Source organism: Schistocerca gregaria, chromosome 8 (genome assembly GCF_023897955.1).
Source record: "Schistocerca gregaria isolate iqSchGreg1 chromosome 8, iqSchGreg1.2, whole genome shotgun sequence".
Classification (NCBI taxonomy): Eukaryota; Metazoa; Arthropoda; class Insecta; order Orthoptera; family Acrididae; genus Schistocerca; species Schistocerca gregaria.
The window spans coordinates 500888227-500915789 of record NC_064927.1 but is presented as its reverse complement, the minus strand read 5'-3'; the positions used below and the strand labels follow the sequence as shown (position 1 = coordinate 500915789).

At 37.9% G+C, this 27563-nt stretch overlaps 1 protein-coding gene across 3 annotated transcripts in view; it reads left to right on the top strand.

The window, feature by feature from the left end:
* LOC126285359 (protein strawberry notch) overlaps positions 1-27563 on the top strand; it is a 263199-nt gene that overhangs the window by 66776 nt on the left and 168860 nt on the right. For all 3 annotated transcript variants that reach the window (XM_049984680.1, XM_049984681.1, XM_049984682.1), the window contains 3 exons: positions 2423-2598; positions 16797-17039; positions 25105-25268. In XM_049984680.1, the coding sequence (XP_049840637.1) occupies positions 2423-2598; positions 16797-17039; positions 25105-25268 (583 nt within the window). The remainder of the gene's footprint in view (positions 1-2422; positions 2599-16796; positions 17040-25104; positions 25269-27563) is intronic.

The following is a 27563-nucleotide window of genomic DNA, read 5'->3' as shown; positions in this document are numbered from 1 at the left end:
CACACACACACACACACACACACACACACACACACAATGGTAAATGCCACCAACTGCTTTCACGGGGGACTCTGCTGCCTCTGTAGTGCACAGATAGGAGTTATCCTTGCAACAAATCCTTTGTCCCTGTGATACTCGTGGCATCCACCTCTGGTGTCCGTCTGACCGTTTTTCTTTCCTCTGTCCTCACAAAGCACTCTTCTGCCTTATTGTCCTCATGCACAATATGAACTCACCAGTATAGTGCTGTTTTCACATACCTATTCCCTGTACCTGCCACCTCCATCTACTGTCCCCCCCCCCCCCCCCACCCCCCCTTCCCCTCGGCATTCCTATCCCTCACATCCACTGCCCCCTCTCAGCTGTCAGCCACCTTTCCACGACCTTCCCTCCCTCCTCCTGCCTCTTTTCACTCTCTGCCCACCACACTCGACACAGCCCATCAATGCGGTATAAGCAATAGGCCATTGTTTTAAGTGTTCTGTATGGAGAAAGTTTGTCCGTCTCTGTTCCGAAGGGGCAGCTGCCCTCTCCTGCATTTTAAGAGACTGGTGTTTCAGTAGATAGTAGTTGCATGTAGCAAGTACTGCTTAATCGAACGTGTCAGATTGTCACATTAAATTTACTTTTGATCCTATGCTTGACGGCACCATGATGTTGTCAGCGCCCTGTTGCAGAGTTCCCGAGTCACTGCTCTCAGTTGCTCACTGAGTGACCCTCAGGTTTTGAATGGTTTTCGTATTTAAAGTCCCAGTAGCACTCCCATTAGTCAAAACTGCTAATACATGTTGCTCCTAACCTTTCCCTTTTGGATACTTCAGAAGCTCAGTTTTGAAAAATAATATAGTTTCTTGAAAGCACTAGAGCCTCTCTGCATGTTTCTTTCAATCTTGATCCAGTCGTTAACTTTGATTGTCTTAAAGATAAAAAATCATCAGCTGGTTCTGTGACTTTGTAGTTAATTTGACTAATATCTTTTAATTATGTTGATTAAAAATCAGGTTAGTCTTTTTGTAATTGATTTTGAGTCCTCTAAGTTTTTGGAATTGCTCTAATGAGTTCTTCGATTGTTTGCTGAACTTAATCTGTAACAGAGGCAACAGAATAATGTCATCAGCTTAACAATGGTTACTCAACTATGTTCCATTAAACCATATTCTTTCTCACTTTCCCTGTTGAAGAATAAGAAATCTTCTTTAGGACTGCTTCATTCCTCTTTCAATTCTCCATTTCCTATTATTATGATCAGATCTGATGCAGGCTGTTAACATTGTATGCTTTAGTATTACAACGTAGGTTAAATAATTGCCTTGTCTTTCGAGGGCTGTCAGTACAGATTTTGTTGAAACTTAAGTCAAAGGTTTTCTCAAAGTCAGACTTCCAGGAAAATAAGTAAATTGTACTCATTTTATAATTTTGTTCACGATGTGTAAGTTGTCCATTGTGATTTAGCCACTTCCAAACTCTGATTGATTGATTGATTGATTGATTGATTGTACTCCATTGTGTTTTGTGTGTTTTACATCTACAGTGAGATTGTATTTGAGGAGCGGTGAAATAATATTACAGATGTTTGATGAAAATATAAAAGTGTGAGGTAGAAGTGCTGACCAGTAGTTACTTTTAGAAGAAATGACAGTGCTACCTATTGACACACACAAAAGTAGATACACTCTCCTAGCATTGTAAACTAATAGTCCCATATTAGGGAGGGGAGAGGTACAGATAGAGGAAAGGCAGCTCACTCAGCACGAGAGGAAAATAAATTAGCAGTCACATGACAAAGGACCATGTCTAAAGAAAATTATTGAAAGTTTAGGATAGTGCCAAGTGCTGGGGCATCACATTAGGAGAGATATTTAATAATAAGTAGGAAAGTTAATTTGACTGTAGCCAATGCTGTGTGATGACAGAGGCTAAATTTGCAATGAAGTAGATAATTTTTTTGTCACATTTTCGTGGCATGTCCTGGTAGGTATATTAATAGTTTAGGTTACTGGTTCTTCCAGATCACTAAATCATGCAGGAATACCATTAAGGTTCTATAAAAAATTTTGAATGTTAAATCAGAAAACAAATGAATTCAATATAGGACAGGATCAAATTGGAGATTTTGCAAAGTTTCCGTGTCTTGAGAAAATTCGTGAACTGTTGGTGTGACCTCTTTTTAATATGTAGTGGTTGTCGTATGAATGTTATATTCAGGCAAACCTTATTGACAGAGCATTCCTCAGAATTGAACCCACATTCCAACAGAAAATGCAGCATCACAATGGCTGGTGTTGATTGTTATGTTTTGGGTGAAGTGATGATTTTATCATCTTACTTTTCCTTCTTATTTTCGTTTACAATCTAATTTTTAGACCGTAGTAAATATATTTCTCAAAAGTAAATGATTATTTTTCCTTTCTGCTTGTTATAGGTGATGGAGCTGGAGTCGGTAAGGGCAGGACAATAGCTGGAATAATCTTTGAGAACTACTTGAAGGGAAGAAAAAGGGCTATCTGGGTTTCTGTATCAAATGATCTGAAATATGATGCAGAGAGGGATCTGAGAGATATCGGAGCCAACAAAATAGAAGTGCACGCACTTAACAAAGTAAATATATTACAATATATTATTGTATGTTGTTATGTGTGTGTACAGAAAATTCTGTGAAGTTAAAATGTGCATGTAACAGTGAAACACAATTTATGATTAATCCAATATTTGGAACAGCTTATAAATAAGCACCAAGAAAATTAGTATAGTTGAGATTAACCCCTACAATACCTACTAGCTCCAAGCAGTGTGGGAAAGGAATCTCAGTACAGGTTGTTTTTTTTTTTTTTTTTGACAAGTACTATCAACAATACAAACACTGCACTGGCAAAACAGGTCATTGTAAAGGAGATTTATGGTTTTATAATATGACAACTCGTAATTCAGTTCATTGTAATATTGTTCTGTGTCTGTATTAGTTTATATACATCTCTCTTTTCAGTAGTTTCCTTCCATTGTTTTGCATTGTATATGTTTTCAGTAGACGAAGTTAGTAGATTAGCTGAAGGCCCTCACCAGCCACTTTACACTATGATAAAGTAAATGTGACAGCACCACTTTTTCAGCACCAAACAATAGCCAGAGTCCTGTTGTGGTTTGAAGATATTCCAGGAGTGAGAAGCATCTGAAGACCTCCAACACAATGTGGGGGCTATACTTTATCATAGCAAAATTTTACGAGTGGATTGAACAATTCAAAAGTGTTGGTTAAATGGGAAGGTTGATGGTGGTGATGTGTTTGCATGGGCTCAGAACGGCAAAGTTTTTAGTGCCCTTTTTAAAATTTTATGAGATGACTATGGGTTATAGAATATTAAAACCTTAATAACATTAAAATATAAAAGATAGTTATGGCTGGGCGATCACTGAAATAAAATATTTGAGCTAGCCACTCTGTAAAACACTAGCCACCAATCTAAAAATTTAGGCTGTGTTCCAGACACCACACACAATTTCAAAAGCCTTACTACTTAGGAGACTGCCTGTCATCTTTTAGAATGCTGATGCGCAGTATGGGATCCTTAGCAGATAGGACTGACAGATTACATCGAAAAAGTTTATAGAAGGGCAAAATGTTTTGTATTATTGCCAAATATGGGAGATAGTGTCACTGAAATGATACGGGATTTGGACCGGACATCATTAAAAGAAAAGCGTTTTTCTTTGCGACGGAATCTTCTCATGAAATTCCAATCACAAACTTTCTCATCCAAATGCGAAAATATTTTTTTGGCACTGACCTACATAGGGAGAAATGATCACCACAATAAAATAACGGAAATCAGAGCTCGCACGGAAAGATATAGGTGTTTGTTCTTTCCACACACTGTGCGAGATTGCAATAATAGAGAATTGTGAAGGTGGTTTGATGAACCCTCTGCCAGGCACTTAAATGTGATTTGCAGAGTATCCATGTAGATGTAGATGTAGACACTGGTTTCAGCATCAGCTAAAATAGAGGCAGATCTGCACCTAAATTTGGTTCTGCACTCTCATCACTATATAAAATGCATGTTTCTCTTGATACAGTGGTCATATTATGTATTCACACATGTCTGCAGGTGCACAGACTATATACTCCCTTTTTATTGTTCATTTCACTGAAAAATCCTTAACCGCAGACCTTTGCAACTTTTAGAATTGGGTTGCTGTGTCATATAATTGTTTATACTTTGATTTTATTTGTGGTGGTTCCGCTCTTTTTATTTGGGGACCTACATCTTTTTATGTGGAGTCTTATTCTTCAGGAGGCTTTCTGGCAGCGATAGAAACTGAAAGGGTCTCCCGTTTTGTACCATGCCATTTACCAAGATGTACTGATTTAACCTGTGTAATTTAATGTCATTATTAGACCTTTATGCAGTCACATGTTATGTATATGTATGTGTTTTTTTTCCCTTAAGAATTTTAGAAGTAGTTCTGTTAACCTTTTTTACTGCTAACAATTTGGATAGGCATTATTATTTACTTATAACTTTGCAGTGGCATCTGAAGATGGGATACAGGTCACAAAACTGGGTTGTGCTGTCCTTTTACGAAATAAAAATTTTCAGCTATAATGTATCTTATCTTTGTTAATGATAAAAATGCACTCAGTTCCGATGCGGTGTACAGCAATTTGTATGCCACAGGCAATCACAGTCTTAGGGGATCATCTCGCCAAAGTACGAAGCTGTGTGTTAGCGGACAGTGCCCTCTTCAGTGGTGACTCTGGTTTGCTTTGTCCTGGCGGGACAATTAGTACATGGTAAGCCACAGTTGGGTAGTTGACTTCACCAACCACAACTCATCTGTTTCCACAGTTGTATGCTTCTGCGGCTCGACAGTAAATCACAGCCTGGAGGGTACTGGCACGTCGTGTCACGCCACATTTCATGCAGGACTCTTTGAGTCAATCGATAACCATGTGCCGTGGTGCCTGATATAATGACACACATTTTCCTTCCTGTCAAAGAATGAGAACTGTGTCCAGTATATTTTGTGTAATTTTCTTTGCTCAGTACTGCTGTGTCAGTAAGCCTCTAAGTCAGTGTTTTCAAACTGTATGTTGCAACACCTAGAGTTCACACAGTTTTGCTCAGGGATCCCAATAGTGACTTCAGTTTTACTCACTTTAAATGTGCAACCAGAACGTGCAACATGTCTGTAAACATATGTTTTACGATGATCATCTGGTATAGTAAAAATGTCACAAAGATGTGGGAAGTTTTCGTGAAAGCACATTGTAAAGTCACTCACACTCACATGTGGTACTTATTTGTAGTAAAGAATATGAATACTTCAAATATGAACACACTTGTGGTGGAGAGAAATGACGGGATGTCTATTGAACTCTTCAGAAACCTGTGGAATGTAACTACGGCAGGTCACTAAGTCCTCTACAGACTATGAAGAGCTCAGCTCTGAGAAGTTTGCAAAGAGAGGAGAAGGACTACATTAACTGCTGGGTGGCAGTGGCAGTGTGGGGACAGTGTCTTGTGCAGTACTGAGTTTGCATGCCGATCATATAGTATCGTAAAAATATCACATGCAGCTAGAATACCTCACGTAAGAGCATTTAAAAGATGATCTCGTAGTTATGTGATACAAAAAGATGCAACACATGTGCCTCCACGCCCCCCCCCCCCCCCCCCCCCCCCCCCCCCCCACACACACACACACACGCCACACAAACCTCACAGGCAAGACTTTGCACCATGGTTCGTGTAATGCATTTCAGTAACTGTGCTTCAAACCAAACAATAGGTCGCTAGCCCTGGCAGCAGTGAGAAAAGGCGTGAAATACAGCATTTTCTACTAAGCGGATCTAAGAATCGTGAGCTCACTCGAGATTGTAAGTGACACACTGTGTGCTGATGTTGTTTTTGTATTTTTATAGCTCTGTGACTTGATTAGGATTCCCAAGGAATTGTTGCTTCTCGTCTGGTTCATTTCTCGTTTCTTTCGTGTTGTTAATTGTGATTGCTGTGAAGTGAATCGTTATTATGACAGTGCTTTATAGAAGAGATGGAAAATATTTTTTAAAAAACTGGTACAGTTATTTGTAATAAAGTATACCAAATATTCTCACAGTTAATTAAAAAGAAATGTCTATCTTTGAAACTCGGTGAAAGTAAATGAAACAACCAGCCCATTGCATGTGTGATTAGAAGAGGTTCTGTAGTACAACAACTATAGACCTAAGAAAAGTAAAATTTATTTTTATTAGAATTACATAATTCCTTGTTTTAATAAATACACAATGTTACCAATGAATAAATGCAAAACCTGAAATTTGTTTCCAGGAACAGATCGATAACTAAATGAACAGGATGCAGTAAGTAACTTTGAGAAATTCGAAGACAGGTCTACTTCTTTACAAATTAACTGTACAGTGTGATCTCGCTTAACGAGCATGATTTGCTTCTGAGTCTTACCTGCAACGCAAAACACTTGTTGTGCGAAACATATTTTTCTGTAGGAATTGAAATAAAAATAGGATACTGCATTGCAGTCCCAAAAATGAAAGAAAACAAACTAAAACAATTTATAAAATACTAAATTATTGTGTAATACTGTACATCACTTTTTTTACCAGAAAATTGTCAAAAGACGTTTGCCTTTCCGTAACTCTTAAAAATGGGTGCTAATACAGAGAATGGCTAGTTGAATGAAACATATCTCTACGTATTGGTTAATGGGCAGCTCTATTGAATGTGTATTGGTTAACAACAACAAACCTAAAATGGAATTCCTAAGTAGGTATTTCGAGGCCATGAATTTACATGATTCTTCAAAGTTACGAGTGCTTGCAACAGTGTCACAGAGAATTTGCAGCATCATCAAGAAGGCCGGAGTGGAGGTACCGGAGACAATAATTGCAACTCGAGGAGTGTCACCAACAGTACAGCTGAATACTGCATTGTTCGCGGCAATGACATTTGTCGATGCTTCTAATGAACAGTGCAGAATGTCGTAAAACAGCGAATGACTTATTGCCTAACTATAGCAGCTGAAGAGCTCTATCTAGGTCATCAGGCGGTTTTTGAAATGCTTACTGAAGACAATAAAAGCCACTGAACAGACTAACTATGCAAAACATTGCCTTTTACAAAATTACATGCTCGTAATGTGAATCGCCCTTTATAGGAGGTGCTTGTGAAGCGAGGTTTGACTGTCCTTTTATCTTGATAACAATACTTGTGTATACATTATGCTATTTATTATTCTGCATTTTCTGTTATCTCACATTATTTCTATACAGCAGAGCTTAAGTCATACCACGAAGAGTAAAGTTAATAACAGTAATGGTATGGTTCAGTGATTATATGCAGCACTTTATCAGCACAACTGCATTTTGATGAATAATCACTGATGTCTCTCATTTGTATTATTTAGAAGCATGCTTGACACTTATAAGGCTTTTATTGTTTTTAACGCTTTCTACTCATAGGGTGACACCAGCAATATCTGTCTGAGGTTGCACTTAGCCAGATAAAAGTAAGATGGGTTGGAGGTCCTACAGTGCCATGAAGATACAACAGTTTTAGTGAGAAGGCTGTGCCTGTTTATTTATTAATAATCTATCAAATTGTTGCTATATTTTTGAGATACAAATAACCACATCATTTTGTAATTGAAACTTATTTCTCTTCGTAATTTTTATGTTCACTATTGAAAAGAACTCTAATTCACATAGGTAAGAAGCTGGCAAATGTCATTAATAATTTCAAAGCTTCCCTTGCTGCGGATATTCTTCTTTTCTCTTCATCTAGAGCACATCAATCTTTTGCGAACTAAATTCCATTTTAAGCATACCACCAGCTGCACGCCTCAACCTCTGTGTGGAAAAGGTGATTTTGATGTAGTGAACCAATGTCTTCACAGATGGTTCCAAACATTTGAGTTTGCAACATTTTATCTTTAACACAGTTCACAACTTTTATCACCTTTTTAAGCACATTGTTTAAATCAGGAGGTAAAACTAAAATGTTTAATTGCATTTTTGGCAGTCCCTTCTGGTCCACTTAAAACTTTGATAAAATAAAATAGAAAGAAACTTCCACATGGGAAAAATATATTAAAAACAAAGATTCCAAGACTTACCAAGCGGGAAAGCGCCGGCAGACAGGCACATGAACAAAACACACAAACACACACACAGAATTGCTAGCTTTCGCAACCGATGGTTGCTTCTTCAGGAAGGAGAGGGAAAGACGAAAGGATGTAGGTTTTAAGGGAGAGGGTAAGGAGTCATTTTGATAATGTTTTTATGTAGTGTGTATGCCCCAGGACAACCGGGGAATCCGGGGAAAACTTACGAATTTTTTCAACCAGCAGGTTGGAATTTTTTAGAATTCCAAGTATTTTTTGTTGTTTTACGTTTGAGTTATATTTTTATTATTTTGACTGGTAATAACTGATACTGTATCAAAGACTTTTACTTTAGCCTGCTACTTCAGCATAGTACTGCAGCAATAAAACAAATGAGAGAAAAACACGTGTATAAAACTTAACTTGCAAAGAAAATGTGTTGTTTGCAGTAACAAAACACAGTGTACAAACATGTGTCTGCTGACAGCAAAATGTGTCTGAAGCCGTATGACGTATGCTGTGCAGTACTTCGTCGCAGCAAACTGCTTTTGATGAATGTGATGTCACAACTGTTTACATTAGTTTTTTTTTTTTATCTGTTACCAACAGGTTCACGCACATGTGCAAAGCTGAAGTCATGTACGAGCAGCACCTTTTCCTGCTTTTCATTGCTTGAAGTCTAGCTTTTAGATGTATAAGCAGTAACTGCAAGCTGCTGGATGCCACCCGGAAAAAATTTTCTGGTGTGCCCAAGCTGCCAGATTCGCACATGTGCTGAGTGGTTAGAGTTAGATGTGACCTGCGCTTATGTTTTGTGATTTTGCTGTTCCCCTCTTTGTTTACAGCTTTCATGTCAGATGAAAACAAAACAGATGTCTATGGTAGGGAGCTATCAAATGAATTAAAATACATTCACATAATTATGGAAGACTAAAATATGTTATTAGTTTCAGTTTTCTGGTTTTATTTTATTTCCAGGTTATTGGCAGTTAAGCTTTAATTGATTTGCAGAACAATGCCATGATTTTTGTCGATATGCTGAAGAAATTTGGCTTTCATTAACCTTTTCTGCAGAGATAGTCAATTCATTTGAAACTTACCAAAGTGTTTCATTTCGCACTATTAGCTAGTTTCATATGTTCCCTGAGCTTCCAGTGCATGTTTTCATCTTCTGGCATGTATGGCATTCTGCCATAATAAAGAACCAAACATGGGATAATACAGCAATAGTACTCCAAGAAAATTGGCTTACCAAAAACCACGCTTAAAAGCTTTAGCAGAATTTTATATATCTGCCATCTGTGAAACACAATGTTTTTTGATCACAAGACATGTTTTTCAACACTTGGCTGGTACCTCCTCTGGGCTCGACAATATTTCTTAAGTTGTGTTTTTACCTCTTAAATTTACAGAACACCATTCTTCAGTAAATTATAGACTGGCAGCATACCGTGTCTTGTCATTGTAACTCCCACAAGGCTTTATATTTACTCCAGGAGTAGAATATAAACTGCCAGTTATACAGTTTCTTGGTGTCAGAAGTAACTTTGTTAATTTTTATACAATTTGAAATAGTCAGGAAAATCTTACTGTTTGTACTTATGGTGTATAAAACAACTGTGTTTTTATTTGTGCAAGACTTTTTATAACTTCTTACCAGCTTTTTACATTGCTGTGCAGATGTACACTTGATTGGGAATGTTAGGTATTGCAGAATATGATTTAAAAAAAAAAAAAAAGAAAAAGAAAAGAAAAGAATTATATATTTTAAAGGTAAGACATAGCACAATATTAGGGCACTTTGAGCTGTAGACTCAAGTTTTGAAATGAATATTGTGCCAAGTACTGCTTTCTAATTTTGCTTTACTTATGTGGATAGGGTATGATAAAAAAATCACAATAAGTGCAATAACTCCTTGTGTCCCCTCCAAACAACATGCTGCACATGGTCGTATGATGATTCCAAACAGAAATCCAATGAAAGGTGTATGAGCAGAGCAGACACATAGTAGAGGCTTCCTACATCATCATAGCTTTGCATCCACAGTAACACCAGTCTTTGGCTCTCTGTGGCAACTGCTCAAACCAACATATTTTTAATGGATCATGGGAAAATACTAACATGAATTACTAACACGAATTCTTTACAGACGAATGGAAAAACTAGTAGAAGCCGACCTCGGGGAAGATCAGTTTGGATTCCGTAGAAACACTGGAAAACGTGAGGCAATACTGACCTTACGACTTATCTTAGAAGAAAGATTAAGGAAAGGCAAACCTACGTTTCTAGCATTTGTAGGCTTAGAGAAAGCTTTTGACAATGTTGACTGGAATACTCTCTTTCAAATTCTAAAGGTGGCAGGGGTAAAATACAGGGAGCGAAAGGCTATTTACAATTTGTACAGAAACCAGATGGCAGTTATAAAGTCAAGGGCATGAAAGGGAAGCAGTGGTTGGGAAAGGAGTGAGACAGGGTTGTAGCCTCTCCCCGATGTTATTCAACCTGTATATTGAGCAAGCAGTGAAGGAAATAAAAGAAAACTTTGGAGTAGGTATTAAAATCCATGGAGAAGAAATAAAAACTTTGAGGTTCGCCGATGACATTGTAATTCTGTCAGAGACAGCAAAGGACTTGTAAGAGCAGTTGAATGGAATGGATAGTGTCTTGAAAGGAGGATATAAGATGAACATCAACAAAAGTAAAATGAGGATAATGGAATGTAGTCGAATTAAGTCGGGTGATGCTGAGGGAATTAGATTAGGAAATGAGACACTTAAAGTAGTAAAGGAGTTTTGCTATTTGGGGAGCAAAATAACTGATGATGGTCAAAGTAGAGAGGAAATAAAATGTAGACTGGCAATGGCAAGGAAAGCGTTTCTGAAGAAGAGAAATTTGTTAACATAGAGTATAGATTTAAGTGTCAGGAAGTCATTTCTGAAAGTATTTGTATGGAGTGTAGCCATGTATGGAAGTGAAACATGGACGATAAATAGTTTGGACAAGAAGAGAATAGAAGCTTTCGAAATGTGGTGCTACAGAAGAATGCTGAAGATTAGATGGGTAGATCACATAACTAATGAGGAAGTATTGAATAGGACTGGGGAGAAGAGAAGTTTGTGGCACAACTTGACTAGAAGAAGAGATCGGTTGATAGGACATGTCCTGAGGCATCAAGGGATCACAAATTTAGTATTGGAGGGCAGCGTGGAGGGTAAAAATCGTAGAGGGAGACCAAGAGATGAATACACTAAGCAGATTCAGAAGGATGTAGGTTGCAGTAGGTACTGGGAGATGAAGAAGCTTGCACAGGGTAGAGCAGCATGGAGAGCTGCATGAAACCAGTCTCAGGACTGAAGACCACAACAACAACAAAAACAACAACAACAACAACATGGGAAAATATTGTGAATGATGGTTGGAGAAGCATTACTTTCAAAAATAATTTCGTTTTACACATTATTAATGATGTTATGTGTGAGAATGTACTAGGGTTTTCTTAAATCACAGGACATTTAACTCTCATTCAAAACTTAACACTGTGAGGACCAGACCAGACATTTATGTCATAATTTAAAATTTTACTGGCACATTTATGTTTGATAGATCTTAAAGGATAACACATTCCAAAGAAGACCAATATTATATGTGAAAGCTTAGCTTTTCTTGTAGCTGTACTATACTTCATTTAAACTTTTTCTATTTGTGTCTTTCCACTATTTAACAGTGATGTTGCTATTGGCTGACTACATCACTTGGCCTATGCTCTCAATATCTGTTGTCATTTTCTGACAAGATAGTGACATGAGCTATTATTGGCTTAGAAAAAGGCATCACAATCTTGAGTCCAGTGCTTTTGAAACTAACATGCTGTGTTTGGTAAAATCCGTACTTATACTTTCTTAATTCAGAAATACACAGCACACGTATTGTTACCGAAACATTATTTTTTTCCTGGGTTTAGTTTTCTAAAGTGCCAGAGAGTTATAGACCGGTGTCTTTCAAAGGATTGATAATTGTTAAAGTTCCAAGGGAAAGTATGCTGTCGCATAACATGGAGAAAGTGTATTTTCAACCAAGAAAATGAGTATTTTCATCCGGGAAGAAGTGTATTTTTAATTGGAAAAAATGCTGGAATTTTTTACGTTGTCCACATATACAAGCTGTTCAAGCACTTGCTTTTCCTGCAGTTAGGGGCTGACTAATCTAAAAGTTCCCTTGTCTTCTTAAATATAAAATGTATAGTTACTGCTGTATCATCGTGTGCAGCAGCTTCCCGACTGTCACCTCCCATTTGCAACTGTTCAGTTTCACTTTTGTCAGCTTCAGTAATTTCCTCTTCCATATCAAAATCATTATCAAATTCATTGCTTTTCAATTCAGCTTCTGAAATTTCTGCTAGTATTTGTAGTATTTATTTATGATCCCTAGCAGTATACTTTTCCTTGAAAAAATATACCCACAAAATAACAAATTAAAATGTAAGTAAGAATAAATATTGAAAATATGTGTGACAAATCATAAGCATATAAAATTGAACAAATACTTGGCTAGGTGCATGGCGGGAATTGCACCACAGAGGCTGCATTGAAATTGACTGTGTTGTTCTAATAATGGCAATATCTGGTTTCAAATGAGGTCATCCACATTCCATATATGATGAAGGTTGCATGCTAGAATCTATGAAAACCTGATGCAAGGGTCAGTTATTGGACACTCGGAAAACAAAAATTTGGAGTTTGTATGCCATAGTGTGACCACCGTAGAGTTAAATGAATAGTTGACCATGCACTGGATAGATATGCACCTTCAGAACATTCCATGATGGGAGAGGTCCTCCATGGTATACTGTCACTGCGAAGAAACTTCTAAAGAAACAGAGATACCGCTTAGTAGGAATAAAAGCATAGGACAGGAAATAGAGAGACAGGAAGAAACTGAATGTAGCAAAGCAAAAGCAGAAATGCTTAACTCTGTTTTCAGATGTTCTTTTAAAAAAAAACAACCCAGGAGTTTTATCACAAATTAATTTTGATACCACTGAAGAAGGGCTGGTACCAAAAGATGAAAACCAGGTGACAACATTGGAGAAGGAATACCGACAAAAGAAACTCCGAGCAAAGAGAATTGTGGAAGAAGGAAATGAGAAGAGTTGGGAAATATTCACCCAGAAAGTAGAGCAGAATGGCAAAGGGAACCAAAAACTGCTATATGGATTCTTGAAAAGTAAAAGATCTGATAGAGAAGACATAAAAGCGATTGAAACAGAGGCTGGGGATATTATCATGGACATGGAAGGTATCTGAGAAGAATTGAAGAATTATTTTGAAATCCTACTGAATGGAGAAGTGCACAAGAAAGTGACACCGAAATCATTGAATTAGAGGAAGAGCAGGATCCAATCTCTTGGTTAGAGACTGAGAATTCCCTGGAACAGATGAAAAGAGGGAAGGCAGCTGGAGTAGATGAGCTGACAGCGGATATGAGTAAAGCAGCAGGAAGCCATGGAATACAATGTTTACACCAGGTGCTGGGGGTGATATGGAAAGAAAACAAAGTGCTGGATGAATGGAAAAAAAGGAATTATAACATCATTGTTCAAGAAAGGTAGTAGAAAGAAATGCACCAACTACTGAGGAATCACACTGTTATCACACTGCCTTAAGATAATGGAAAAGGTCACAGAAAAAAGATTGCAGAAAATTCTTGAACACCAATTAGAGGGACAACAGCATGGGTTCAGAAGTAGTAGGGGAACAATAGATCTCATTTTCTCGCTCCATCAGTTAATGGAGAAATTTTGGGACAAAGGAAAGGACTTGATAGTAGTATTCATTGATTTGGAAAAAGCATATGACAGTGTACCAAGGGGAAAAATATTGGAATGCTTGAGAAAACATGATGTCCCTGAGTAATTAATTAAAAAAGTCCAGATGCTGTATGATGGTTGTGAGTGCAGTGTGCAAGTAGGAGATGGCAGATCAAAATGGTTTAAGACAAAGAGAGGTGTTCAGCAAGGCAGTTTGCTCTCCCCTTTACTCTTTATTACTTTTATGGACACAATCATGAAAGAAATCAAGGAAGAAGAAAATGAAGATTTTTTTGGTTTTTGCTGATGACATCACCATTTGGGGAGAGACAGAAATGGAAGTTAAGAGGAGGCTGGATTACTGGGACACAAAATTTAACAAAATCAAGTTAACTGTGAAGTGGAACAAGACAGTGGCAATGAAGATGAGCAGTACACCCACACCTTGTCACATCATACTGGAGGGGGAGAAGGTTGAATGTGTGAAAAGCTTCAATTATCTGGGTAGCATCATATCACATGATGGAAGTTCCAAACTAGAAGTCTTAAACAGAATAACAAAAGGATCTAGCTTCTTCCACCAAGTATGAAGTCTAATCTGGGACAAGGAGGTCCCTCAAAGAGCCAAACAGACCCTGTATAAAACTTATCTACTGCCAGTCATGATGTATAATCAAGGGGCCTGTGTCATAAATAAGAGAGAAGAGAATCAAATACAAGCATGTGAAATGAAGTTCCTTCGGTCAGCTCTACAAAAGACTAGGAGAGACAGAGTCAGGAATGATTATGTAAGGAGAGACCTGCAGTTGACATTGACTACAGAGAAGAGAATGAGTGCTTTGAGATTGAGGTGGTTCGGTCATGTGAAGCGAATGCACCTGACTCGAACTCCATGCCAGTATTTAGAGATTGAGGTACCACCCAATTGGGTGGCCTAGAAAGAGATGGACACACCAGGTTAAGGAAGATCTCAAGAGGAGAGGAGTAACATGGGATGTAGTGGAGAGGGAAAGCTATACCAGGACAGAAACCAATGGAGGCATATCATTCATAAAGTTCCTACCCGGCTCACTGGAAGGAAATCTTGATGATGGTGATGATGATGATGATGATGATGATGATGACCACTGAAGAGATGAATGAAACAGATATTAGTGTCAGTAGTGTTGAGAAACAGCTGAAATCGATAAAATTTAACAAAGCCCAGGGTCTGGTCGAATCCATGTCAGGTTCTATCTCCAATTTGCAGATGAGTTAGCGCCTCAGTTAAATGTAATCTGTCATAGATAACTTGAACAAAAAACCATGCCCAGTAGGTGGAAGAAAGCACAGGTCACAAGACGGGTAGCAGAAGCAAGCTACAAAAGTACTGTTCGGTATCCTTGACATTGATTTGCAGTGGAATCGTAGAACATGTTCTGAGCTCAAGTATAATGAGGTATCTTGAACAAATTGACTTCCTTCCATACCAGCCAGCACAGGTTCTGAAATTATTGGTCAAGTGAAACCCAGCTTGCACTTTTCTCACATGACATCGTGAAAGCCATGTATCGAGGCATTCAGGTAGATACAATAGTTCTCGTCTTTTGAGAAGCATTTGAGTCAGTACTGCATCTCCACTTGTCAAAAGTACAGTTGCGTGGTGTATTAGATAAAATTTGTGACTGAACTGTGGACTTTTTGGTGGGAGGATGCAGCATGTTATCTTGGATGGAGAGTCACCATCAGATGTAGAAGTAACTTTAGGTGTGCCCCAGGGAAGTGTGTTGGAACCCTTGCTGTCTGTATTGTGTATCAGTGACCTTGCAGACATTAATAGTCACCTAAGACTTTATGCAGATGAAGCAGTTATCTATAATGAAGTACTATCTTATAGAAGGTGCATAAATGTTGTAGTCAGATCTTAATAAGATTTCAAAGTGGTTCAAAGATTTGAAACCTGCTTTAAATGTTCAGAGATGTAAAATTGTGCCCTTAAAGAAAGAAACCAACATAGTATCTTATGACTAAAATCTCAATGAGTCACTGTTGGAATTGGCCAACTCATACAAATACCTGGGTGTAACGCTTTGTAGGTATATGAAATGGAATGATCACATAGGCCCAGTAATGTGTAAAGCAGGTGGTAGACTTTGGTTTATTAGTAGAAAATTGGGCAGGTGCAATAGGTCTGTGAAGGTGATTGCTTGCAGATCACTCATGTGACCATTCTAGAATATTGCTCAAATGTGTAGGACTAACAGCGGATTTTGAACATTTACAGAGAAGGGCAGCACACATAGTCACAGGCATGTCTTACCTTTGGGGGAGTATCACAGGGATGGTGAAGAAACTGAGCTGGCAGGCTGTTGTAGATTGACGTAAACTGTCTTAAGAAAGTCTGCAAACCAAGTTTCAAGTACTGGCTTTAAATACCCTACAAATATACTTACAAACCCCTAAATATCACTCCAAAGAGATTGCAAGGATGAGATTAGATTAATTACAGCATCCACAGAGGCATTGAAATAATCATTTTTTCCTGCTCCATACATGTGAATGGAACAGGAAGAAGCCCTAAAAGCTGGTGCAATGGGATGAAATACACTCTGCAATCCACTTCACAGTGGTTTACAGAGTATAGATATAGATGTATGTGGTAGGATTAAGATCATTTGTATCCTGACATGATGTAAGTGGCATAACTTTGACTTTATCTTTGCTGTGTACACAAAAGTTTTATTTAGTCACTTTCTTTGCCTGTGCTGTTTGAATTAAAGTTATACGTGTAAAAAAGATCTGTGGCTGAGGTCTAAATTAGAAGACAAATCCGGAAATATAATTTAAAAAATTGTTAAATTTTATTGTGTATTAATAACGTCTATTTTCTTACAGTTCAAGTATGCAAAGATTTCATCTGCGGTGAATGGAAATGTGAAGAAGGGAGTCATCTTCTCAACATATTCAGCACTTATAGGTGAATCATCTCAGTCTGGTGGAAAATATAAAACTAGATTGAAGCAGTTGTTGCAATGGTGTGGCGATGACTTTGATGGGCCAGTGGTATTCGATGAATGTCATCGTGCCAAGAATTTGTGTCCTGTTGGTTCCTCAAAACCAACCAAGACTGGCCTTACGGTATGTCTCTACTATCTGTTTTTTGCCTCACAGAAGGCTAAACAAATGTACATATTCAATATACTAATTGAATGAAAAGAATATTTCAGTGGACAAAGGAATTTGTTGCATACTTTATGAACATTTCTTGTAATGTATTCAATGTGTATTGGAAATGCTCACAACAGAAATACAGTTAATTTATGCTACAATTTCCCACCAAGTTCTAGACTGTTTCTTTTACATTAACATTAATATATATGTTATTGATGACATAGATTTTTAATATTTGTCATTGCCTATGTTGTTGACACTCCAATGCCAATACAAAGTTTTGTGTGGGGTGTGGACACTGTCTCCTTTAAACCAATAACATTTTGGGCTTTTAAAGCAAACATTTTAATAATTTGGAAATGCTGACATGCATAAAGCATCCTATTCTCAGGTTGGATACCAAAGTTGTTCTGTTAACAGAGACAGGTTTGTCATTTATACTTCAGCTGCTTTCATACCTGGATCAGTTACTTTTCTTGTTCCCAGTATACTATTCAGTAACAGAAGATACTTTTCATCTACTGCCATTGTTCCTGGGTTAGTGCAAAATTGTAATACAAATTTTCTCTTGTCATTAGTTTGAGCATGTTAAAATATTTGAATATTTATTCTTATCACTTGATGTAAAAATAAAGCCTAATGGGCACCAATGGATTAAGTAGTTACTGTTATATTTTAAACAGTTAGTCATATTCCCGAATGAGATTTTCACTCTGCAGTGGAGTGTGCACTGATATGAAACTTCCTGGCAGATTAAAACTGTGTGTCGGACTGAGACTTGAACTCGGGACCTTTGCCTTTTGCGGGCAAGTGCTCTATCATCTGAGCTACCCAAACATAACTCACACCCCATCCTCACAGCTTTACTTCTGCCTTGTCTCCTACCATCCAAACTACACAGCTCCTCTCCTGTGAACCTTTCAGAACTAGCACTCCTGAAAGAAAGGATATTGTGGAGACATGGCTTAGCCAGATGTTTGCAGAATGAGATTTTCACTCTGCAGTGGTGATATTAAAGTTTCTGGCAGATTAAAATTGTGTGCCGGACCGAGACTCGATCTTGGGACCTTTGCCTTTCACGGGCAAGTGCTCTACCATCTGAGCTACCCAAGAACGACTCCCATTTCGTCCTCACAGCTTTACTTCTGCCAGTACCTCATCTCCTACATTCCACACTTCACAGAAGACGAAGTATTGGCAGAAGTAAAGCTGTGAGGATGGTGCGAGAGTTGTGCTCAGGTAGCTCAGACGGTAGAGCCCTTGCCCGCAAAAGGCAGAGGTCCCAGGTTCAAGTCTCAGTCCTACACACCATTTTAATCTGCCAGGAAGTTTCAATTAATCATATTGTTGCTAATTATAACTTATATAGCAAGACAAAGGTTCTCTATAAATTATACAATGGATTTTTCTCTGAAATTTCATAGTCAAAAGAAGATTGGGAAATGGACAGACGGGGTATCACCTTGAACAGTGTGGGTCTAATTCTGAAAAAAGAATGGTTTATTTGATTGAAAGTAATTGGAGCTTTTAAGAAAAATCTAGCAAATAAATATCCTCTAGGACTTCTCATTTGCATTTCTAATGTATATACTTGTAATAATAATAGAATACCGATCATTGTTGTAATATATTGTACTTCTAGCTTTCTGAACAAAACACGAGAGTAATAAATAAAAAGAATAGAAAAAATGTCAAATGTTTTGTGTGATGACTTGCCAAAAAGTCAGAAATAAAATAGAGTAGAGAAATATTTGATGTGCCTTTGAATGAAGTACAGAATTTAAAGTTCAATTTTTAACTTATAAAGAAAGAGGATACTTGTCTGGCTAATGTATACCCTGCAGGCTGCTTGTGTGTGGTCTTTACAGATTTCTATCACCTGTGCTCGAAGGTGTAAAAAAAGCTCCAAAAATTTTTGAATAGAGAATCCTTAAATTATCTGGAAAGAGAATGCATATGGCACAAGAAGTAACATATCTCTGCAAGTGCTGTCACCACCCTTGTTCTTATCCACTCACTTTTCCCAGTAGAACAAGAATATAAAAAGTAGAATAAATTGTAACCATAAATCAGAATGCAGTTAGTTGAAGAATTGTACTTAGTGCTCTTTCTACATGGCTACTGTAGGAGTCTTCCGTCTGCTACAGTTTCTTGTTTACGAGTTTTCGTATTTAAGTACTTGATTTTTGCAAAGCAACGTGAACCATGGTTTTCCCTCAGTGTTGGAATTTATGTTCCTTTTCCGCTCTACTGAGATTTACATTTTGTTGTATTCTTCTCCTTTTGCTCTAGTAACATACGGTGTGAATCTACCATAAGTGCTGATAGCGTAAGAGAAAAGTATAATGAGAAATGGAGTAGGAGAGTGACAGAATCCAACATTGTTCAACATTAGTTGGAATACATGATGTACTAAGGCGCAAGACATAACTAAAAGTAAAATATTAATGAGCCCCAAGGAGAGAAGAAATAGGAGGAGAGGACGTTAGTCAAGTGGAAGTGAGTCCAAGAGACATTTTAAGATGGAGAGTGAGTTACGATGCCTGCAATTCACGGAAACTAATGCAGAGTAGGAAGATCCAGATGCCTTGTGTAGTGTAGCAGGTACTCAGGTCTATTGAGTCAAGCCACAGAACCAGCTCTGCGATTGAGTACTGCACATCCCAAAGGTACACAGTTCTTCTGTGTTTGTTCATGTATTCTGCAAGTTTGGTGGCAGCATCATTATCTAGAAAGCTGTGCAGTGAACTTGTCGGCTGCTAAATGATTTAAGTAATTTCTTGTATTGCTCTGCCATTTGTTTAAATAAAACAGTTTAAGTTGTTGATGTTCATGCACTTCCTTAATCTAGCAACTAATTACGCATTTTTTTAATATGCTGCACGACACTGCTTCAATGTAGAAATTAAAATAGTCATATTTTCTCTATACATTTGTGGCAGTCGTCTTCAAGGACATTATCGAGGTCCTTGGGTCATTTTAATAGCAAATAAGAAAACTAATAGCTGATCATTTTCAGAAATATTGATTTGCGTAGATCAATACAGTTCGAACAGTATTCCTACTTCCGCCATAAGCCAAAACCTTTTTCCAAAGCTCTCCAGTTGAGACACACATGCATCATAGAGAGACTGTGACCACAGCACAATGTAACATACATTACTGTATTATTCTGACTGAGATAACTTTGGTGCCAGGTGCTGGTATTTATAATAAATTGAATCATCAATTGTTGAAACCAAATTAAGCCATTTTTTTTTTTACACTTTTCAGGATAAACAAAAAACTGAATACTGCCACATGTATTATTGCTACATTACTGGAATTTTTCAGAACTGTGACTTCATTCTGATTTTATTGACAGAGAAATAATTAACTTGAGTACACCATTTCGATATTTACTGATTTGAAAGTTTTGTGACTTAATAAATGAAAAACACCAGTTTGCTTATTTGGTTTCAACAATTTACAAACATATTTTTTGCTTTTTTAGGATTTAATTGTATGAACACTTCATATTACATTAGCACATGGTCTTACTAAATAGAACAAACTAAATTAATTTAGCAGCAATAATGATTTACTGCACATTAGTCGACCACTGGCCAAGAAAGCACTTTTTCGTAGAGTGATCTCTTTGCAGCAGGCACATATTCAATGACTTTCTTCATATCTTCCATCTTCATTCTGGAAATAGGTACTTGGTATGCTGGGTAGGCCATTGGAATGCTGTCCATTAATCCTAGAATGATGTGCTCATGTCTTTTTCTTAAGTAACAAAGACTTTATATCTTCATGAATGAGTGCAAGGGTATTGTTGTGTCTTCTTTTTGTTTGGGTTTTTCCCACATTTTTCAACAAGTGTGATTCCCTTAAGTCGCAGTTTACAGATTCAAAACTCGTGCGAATTTGTCACTGCATCTATATTCAGGAAAGCTTTCTTGCAAATATTTTTGCTTTCATTTACAATCATTATATGGTAAAGAAATTTTGCATCCCTACAGTTTTCACAACATTCTGTATCCGATTTCTGAGGATGCCTCTGCTTTACTTCCTTTGCTCCAATAAAGTGCTGCAGATGTAAGTCCTGGGTGTCATTGGTAGGAAGATCAAGAAATTTTGCCAAAATATTATTATGGTGCATTACGTCAATGGAGTCATAAAATTTCATTCTGCAGCTATAAGGAAATTAATAATATGTGATTGGTATTGCTGGAAATATGGATATTCTTTACATTTGTACAATTTCCTACAGTTGTTCCAAGGAAGATTGATATTTAATTGCAAGATTCTCTAACTGCTTTCCCTGGAACGTAATCACCTCTAATTTCCATAAAGCAGGCCTTTGGTATGAGCTGTCGTTACCTTACTTCTATCATAATCTGCACTACTATTCTTCCTTTCTGGAACCATAGTAATACAACCAACTGCCGCTTAGTGAACATTAACAGTGACTGTTAGTGCCACAATAAAGGAAGTGGATAATTTTATCAAAAATGTGTAGTATTAGAGAAAAACAGATTCTGCCTGGTAATGAGCAGCATCTGCTGAAACGAAATAAGTTATTGACTTATTTCGTTTCAAGAACAAACAGCATAAATTGCACCACACACCATCTTTTCTATCATTTGTAGGAGCATGATGTGCTTCATTTCAACTCCAAGTGATAGACTATATGTTAAAAGTACTATTCCATGAAAAAAAAAATTAAAACTGAAAATTCTGACCTATTTGTTTCAACAATTTGCGATTCAATTGTGTTTGCTAGAACATAATAGAACAATGCTATCAAATTAATTTACTTATTTAACTCCTGATAATTACAAACAGTGAAAAGGTATAACAAAGTGCACTATTGTTTTTTAAAAAGTCTGCAAACCATACTTGTGAGGGTAAAAAGTTTAAATAATACCAGAATAACAATAAAAATCCAGGGTGGAATAATGACAATATAATGAAAAGGCTGGGTTGGTACTCACCATATAGAAGAGATGTTGGGTTGCAGACAGACACGGGTGGTCGCAAGGGGGGTGCTATAGACCCCCCCCCCCCCCCCCCCCCATGGAGTATCATATTAAATTGGATAAAATTACTTCAGAAATCAGCGAATATATTACTACAACAGATTCAGTCTTTTTTTTTTTTAATAATTAAGTAGCAATATAGGTTCCAATGTATTTCAAACACATATTAACAAAGGATTAAGAGTGAAAAGTAGCTTACTATCTAAACCAAGAAATATCATTTAACTTAAAATAGATGTCTTATGATTTATTAAAACACATCTTTTTACCCTGGACTCCAAAATAGCTATCAAAAGCTACTTTAAGCAACAGTAAATTTTACCAGTTTGTTGGCAGAGTACCCAAACTCTCTTTTTGTTAAGCGATATTCCATCCTCCATTGACCGACTTCTAGAATCGTCCCTGCAGTCAGACACAACAAAAAGACTACTAAACACACAAGCTTTCAGCCAGAAGGTCTTCTGAAATAGACTACATACTACTACATTCACGCAAGTACAAAGCAGATTGTGTGTGTGTGTGTGTGTGTGTGTGTGTGTGTGTGTGTGTGTGTGTGTAATTCCGATGAAGGTCTTTTTGACCAAAAGCTTACTTGTTTGACAGGCTTTTTGTTGTGCCTATCTGCGACTAGGGAATAATAAAGTACTGCTGGATACACAGTGGAACATATTAAGAAATTCGTATGTACACATCGTGAACTGTTTTATTGTGTAAGGAAGGGGATGGCTGTTATCCTGTGACTTTGTTTGGTTGTCAAACTTCATAAATAAACATGAAATTTGCATAGCCTGGTTGTGGTCTTTTAGTGGCTGGAGTTAGTAAGAGTGAATGTGTTGGAATGGGGGGAACGAGGGGGGGGGCGGGGTGAAGAAGACAAAAGCTGGAGGAATTATTCACCACGAGCCAGGGCACAAAAATATCATCAGTTAACCTGTACACAGTAAGTAGTGCAGCTGCTGTGTGTTGAAGAATGCCTGTTCTTTGTGTGGCCCAGGATAAGTTTGTTATGGAGCAGTATCACCTGGGTTTCCGTAGCTACTTTCTGATTTATTGATGGGTCTGGCTCTCGGAGATGAATAAGTTATGGATGAAGATGAAATTGCCTAGTGTGATAATGATCAAAGTTTTTGAGTCATAATTGGTAGGCTTCAAAGTGTATTTATTTTAGGTACTAGGTATGTGAGGGGCCGAAGGGACTTTTTTTATTTCATGCAGCTCAGTTTAGATGGAAGGAACAGTGACTGTGTGATATCTATACAGCATTATTGGCTGGGAGTTCCATGGTGGGGAGTTGGGCTGCCCGGTGAGTATCCTTTATCTGACTTCGGTGTCTTGCACGCCGATGTCAGTGATGAAATGGTGACAAAGTCACACACACACACACACACACACACACACACACACACACACACACACACACACACACACACACACAGTCCTGAGCAGAGAGAATCCCTTATCTGGCCGGAAATTGGACCTGGAACCCCACGATCGAGAGTTGACACCGCTGACCACGAGTTCGTGAGCAGCTGACTACGGCGCGGTGCCCAGTAGCTGACGCAGCTCCCGAATCATGTGCTCCCTTCCCTCACTTATCTCTGGAGAAGAACCTTTGCTTGCAGGGGGGTGCCTTTGGAATGCCAATCATGTGGGACTCAGCTGGCTTAAGGTTTGAGGTTTTGGAGGGAATACTGGAAGTACTGAATTTCTGGAACCACTGTGAAGGAACAGTTTCCCATGAACACTGTAAATGTGACTGAAGAAAGCAAATAAGACAGCTAAAAAACTGAAGATTGCCGAATAAAAAAGTATGATCGTCCTTTGGTGTGTAGCGTTAGTTTTCTTTATCTTTTTAGCAATATTTTTTCTTGTTAGTTAACGACAAAAAAGATAGCTATATTTTGTTTTCAGCTATCTTTTTTGTTGTAGTCTTTGTTGAATTATTGTTGCCTTACTTATTATTTCTTATTTAAATTTATTTTTTTAATGCGTGTTGCTGTTACCTATTGTCAAAGTAAAGGTTTATATGCGTATGCTTATATTATGTAGATTCATATATATTCTGGACGCACTAAACTGAATGATCTGAGTGGAAGATGACATACTCCCTCAGATAGAAAAGTTAAGTTTTTATGAGGCTTGCTCTCTGAAATTTGAGTGATACGTCAGTAGCAATGTGTTTTGTATCAAATTGGTGTGAGTGAGAAACTTATACATACTGAAAAATTGTACTGGACTCCAAACAGTTCTGATGTAATTGTATGTAGTCTGTATTTTTTGTGGCAGTTGATAACTTGTTAAATTCAGCTCAAGTAACTGTTGTCTGGCCACGGTTCTGTTACTTTGGATGTGATACATTGAAACTGTGGGAATGTGATGGTCAAAGATTAGGGAGTAGTGTGAGTGTATGACACAACTACACAGTTTTGATCTAATTCTCTGCTATATATCTATGAACATCATCAGAGAGAACCGTTTTCTTCAGGTGTATGGGAACAGGTAATAAGCAATGTCTGCCTGCAGTACTGTGGAATGATAATAAGGGAAGCAACGATATTCAGGGGTAAATGAAAATAATTTCAGCATGTAGGGTAAAATTGGGCCTTTGGTGAAAAGTGTTAGAAATACTTTGACAGACTAAGAATACAGAGAGCTTGTAAGAGAATGTATGAAAGTTACCAAAATGCTCAATCAAAAAGCATCACAGGTACTTATGGAGATGATTTAGTTGCAGCATATGAATATACACATTGACAATATTTCTTCAAATATATGTAACAAATTTTGCATACATGAAGCATGCTGTTGGTTTATCTTTTAACTATGCACCGTTTTTCATTATCGGACAGTTGCAATTTCCAGAAAAGTTGAAAGCTTTCAGCAGGAGTACCCCAGTTGCATTATTTATTTTGTTGAAGCCAGAAGAAATATGGCAACATTTGTCTTTCTGTTGACTTGTTCAGAAGATTACTTTTGTAGTAACTGTTCCTTAATATTACTTTTTACAGGTCCTCGAGTTGCAAAATAAACTTCCAAAAGCACGTGTAGTGTACGCATCTGCTACAGGAGCATCTGAACCTCGGAACATGGCGTATATGACACGTTTAGGTATCTGGGGGGAGGGCACGCCCTTCAATGAGTTTAATGACTTTATCTCAGCAGTTGAAAAGCGGTAAGAGAAAGTTATAGTGTCATAAGTTTAATGTAAGTACTTTGTAACTCATCAACCCACATCACAATCTTCAAGAAATACACTTGAATAACGTAAAACTTTTTATGTACTGGGTGCAGTTTTTCACTCCTCTGTCATTATCCTCAAGAAAGACAGTTTGCGTTAATGTATTTGGGAATTTTCAGAGTATAACAGAAAAGAACAAAGTATGATTCTTCCAGGAGTTGTAGTTTTCGAGATGGTTTAGCTAATATTATATTAATGCCTGAGAACTCTGTGTAAATGTTTTGCCTGGATGGAAATGTTTAGATAAGAGGGAAAGCTCTCCCAGGAAACTGCAGATATTGTTAGCCTGTTTCTCCTACTAAAAATAGTCTCTGAAGACTTTTTGTGAGATTTCTAGCATTTGGTAGCTGACAGAAGCTCACTATAGAATATTGATAACCTGTGCAAAAGCTGTACAAAAAGTAAAACTACAATTTAGAAGTGAATATTGCATTTATTGACACTGCCCCTCTGAGGAAGAAATTGACACTGCAAGTTATTTTACGACACATTCAGCGCAAATGTACCATATACTAACGTATTTTTGAATCTGTTATGTTTCAGGCCATTGGCTATATTTAGTAGCAATGGTGTTAGGGAAATGCAGGTGATTGTTGGCAATTCAAACACACTGGATGCAAACTGCCCTTGTATACTACTATGTGTGGTCAGTGTTTGCTGCAATCAGTTGACAGAGAGCAGTTTGCTGCGACAGATACACAGGCAACTTTGTATCTAAACCAATGTGCACCACTGTGTCCAATATGTGCAGGGAACTACAGTATATGTAATGCTTGTTCTGAAAAGGATGAATGACTCAAATCAAACACAGTTATTTTTTTAATTATGGTAGTTTCATGGTCCCTTGTCAGTTTCTCTCACTCCAACATAACTTAACCTACTTATCCACATAAATCAGTTTCTTTCTTTCAACTATTTCATGATGCATATATTTCAATCATTTAACTATCTCACCCGAAATTGTTCAAGACTACTTCTGATGTTTGACTGTTAGACACAGTCGCCCAGGAGATCAGTTTGCCACATGCTGCTAATTGATGCTACATGTATCACTCTGCAATCATCAAACTGCTCAAAATTCACAATTCTACATACTTTTTCATCACAAAATTACTTCTCACATGTATTCTGGAAGAGTCATCTCCTCCTGGGGTGGAAACCTCTACTGTTTGTCACAGTGAAGGACGAAGAGCCCGTGTGATGTCACCAGATGCAATAAAACATGATTCGTATTACTTCATTTATTTCACTGAATACATCTCATCTCTGTAACTTCAGCGGGAGCTGGCGACTTAGCGAACTAATGAGGAATCTCCTGAATCCGTCAGCTGGCTCCAATTGCCATATCTCACTGCCATCAGCCCTATGCTGGGTTGGTGCCTTCTAGTAGGTGGGTTGCCACCCACAGTGTGGAAGGTGTGCCCCGTTGGAAGCTCTGCCTGGAAGTGGCGATGACTGCAGTGCGTGTGCGTTGCAAATCGCGTGCCTTTCTGGGAGCACTCTGTCCCTCCCGAGTCACTGCCTGTGCTGTCCCATCAGATTGACCTCGATGTCAGATGTCGTGTCAAATGTCAATTCTGCCCCTCAGATCTGATAGGCCATCTGACCCATGCGATGCTGGAATTAGAGCCGTTTGTGACAGGAGATACTGGAGGCTAGCTTCTATCAACTGTAGTTACGGATCGGTGGTCATCTCGTAAGGTGACAGGAGCAAGGAACTATCTCGTACACGAGATGTTACAATATAATAATCTGAGAATTGAGTGCGAACTACGCAGACACCATTGATCCTGACTTGAACCTTGTGAGGTGAAGTACTTATGGCGTCAAGGAGGGTCTCTACTTTTTGTCTTCATTCGTCATGACTGAATTGGTTCTGCTCTTCACGAGTTGTTAACGGTCTTCCTCTCAGCTACATTTGCTTATTCAATTTGGGTCAGTATCATACCTGCTTTGTCACAACCCCAATGGATTTTGTTTTGTTCTCCTTAGTGCTTCTTAAATAGTATTATGAGAACAACAGAGCAGGTTGTTCTGCACTCATGTAACACTTTTCTGCTGAGCTTGCTTGGACTCGCACATGGAAATGTTGATGTCGCACTCTTGGTGATCGACTAACTGTGTCAAAATGTTTATGCCTAGCGGCTGGTTCATGTGGATACTTCCATGTGCTGGAGCAGTGCCATTCTGTTCAGACTTAAAAACTTGACTCTCATGTTTCCTTATTTT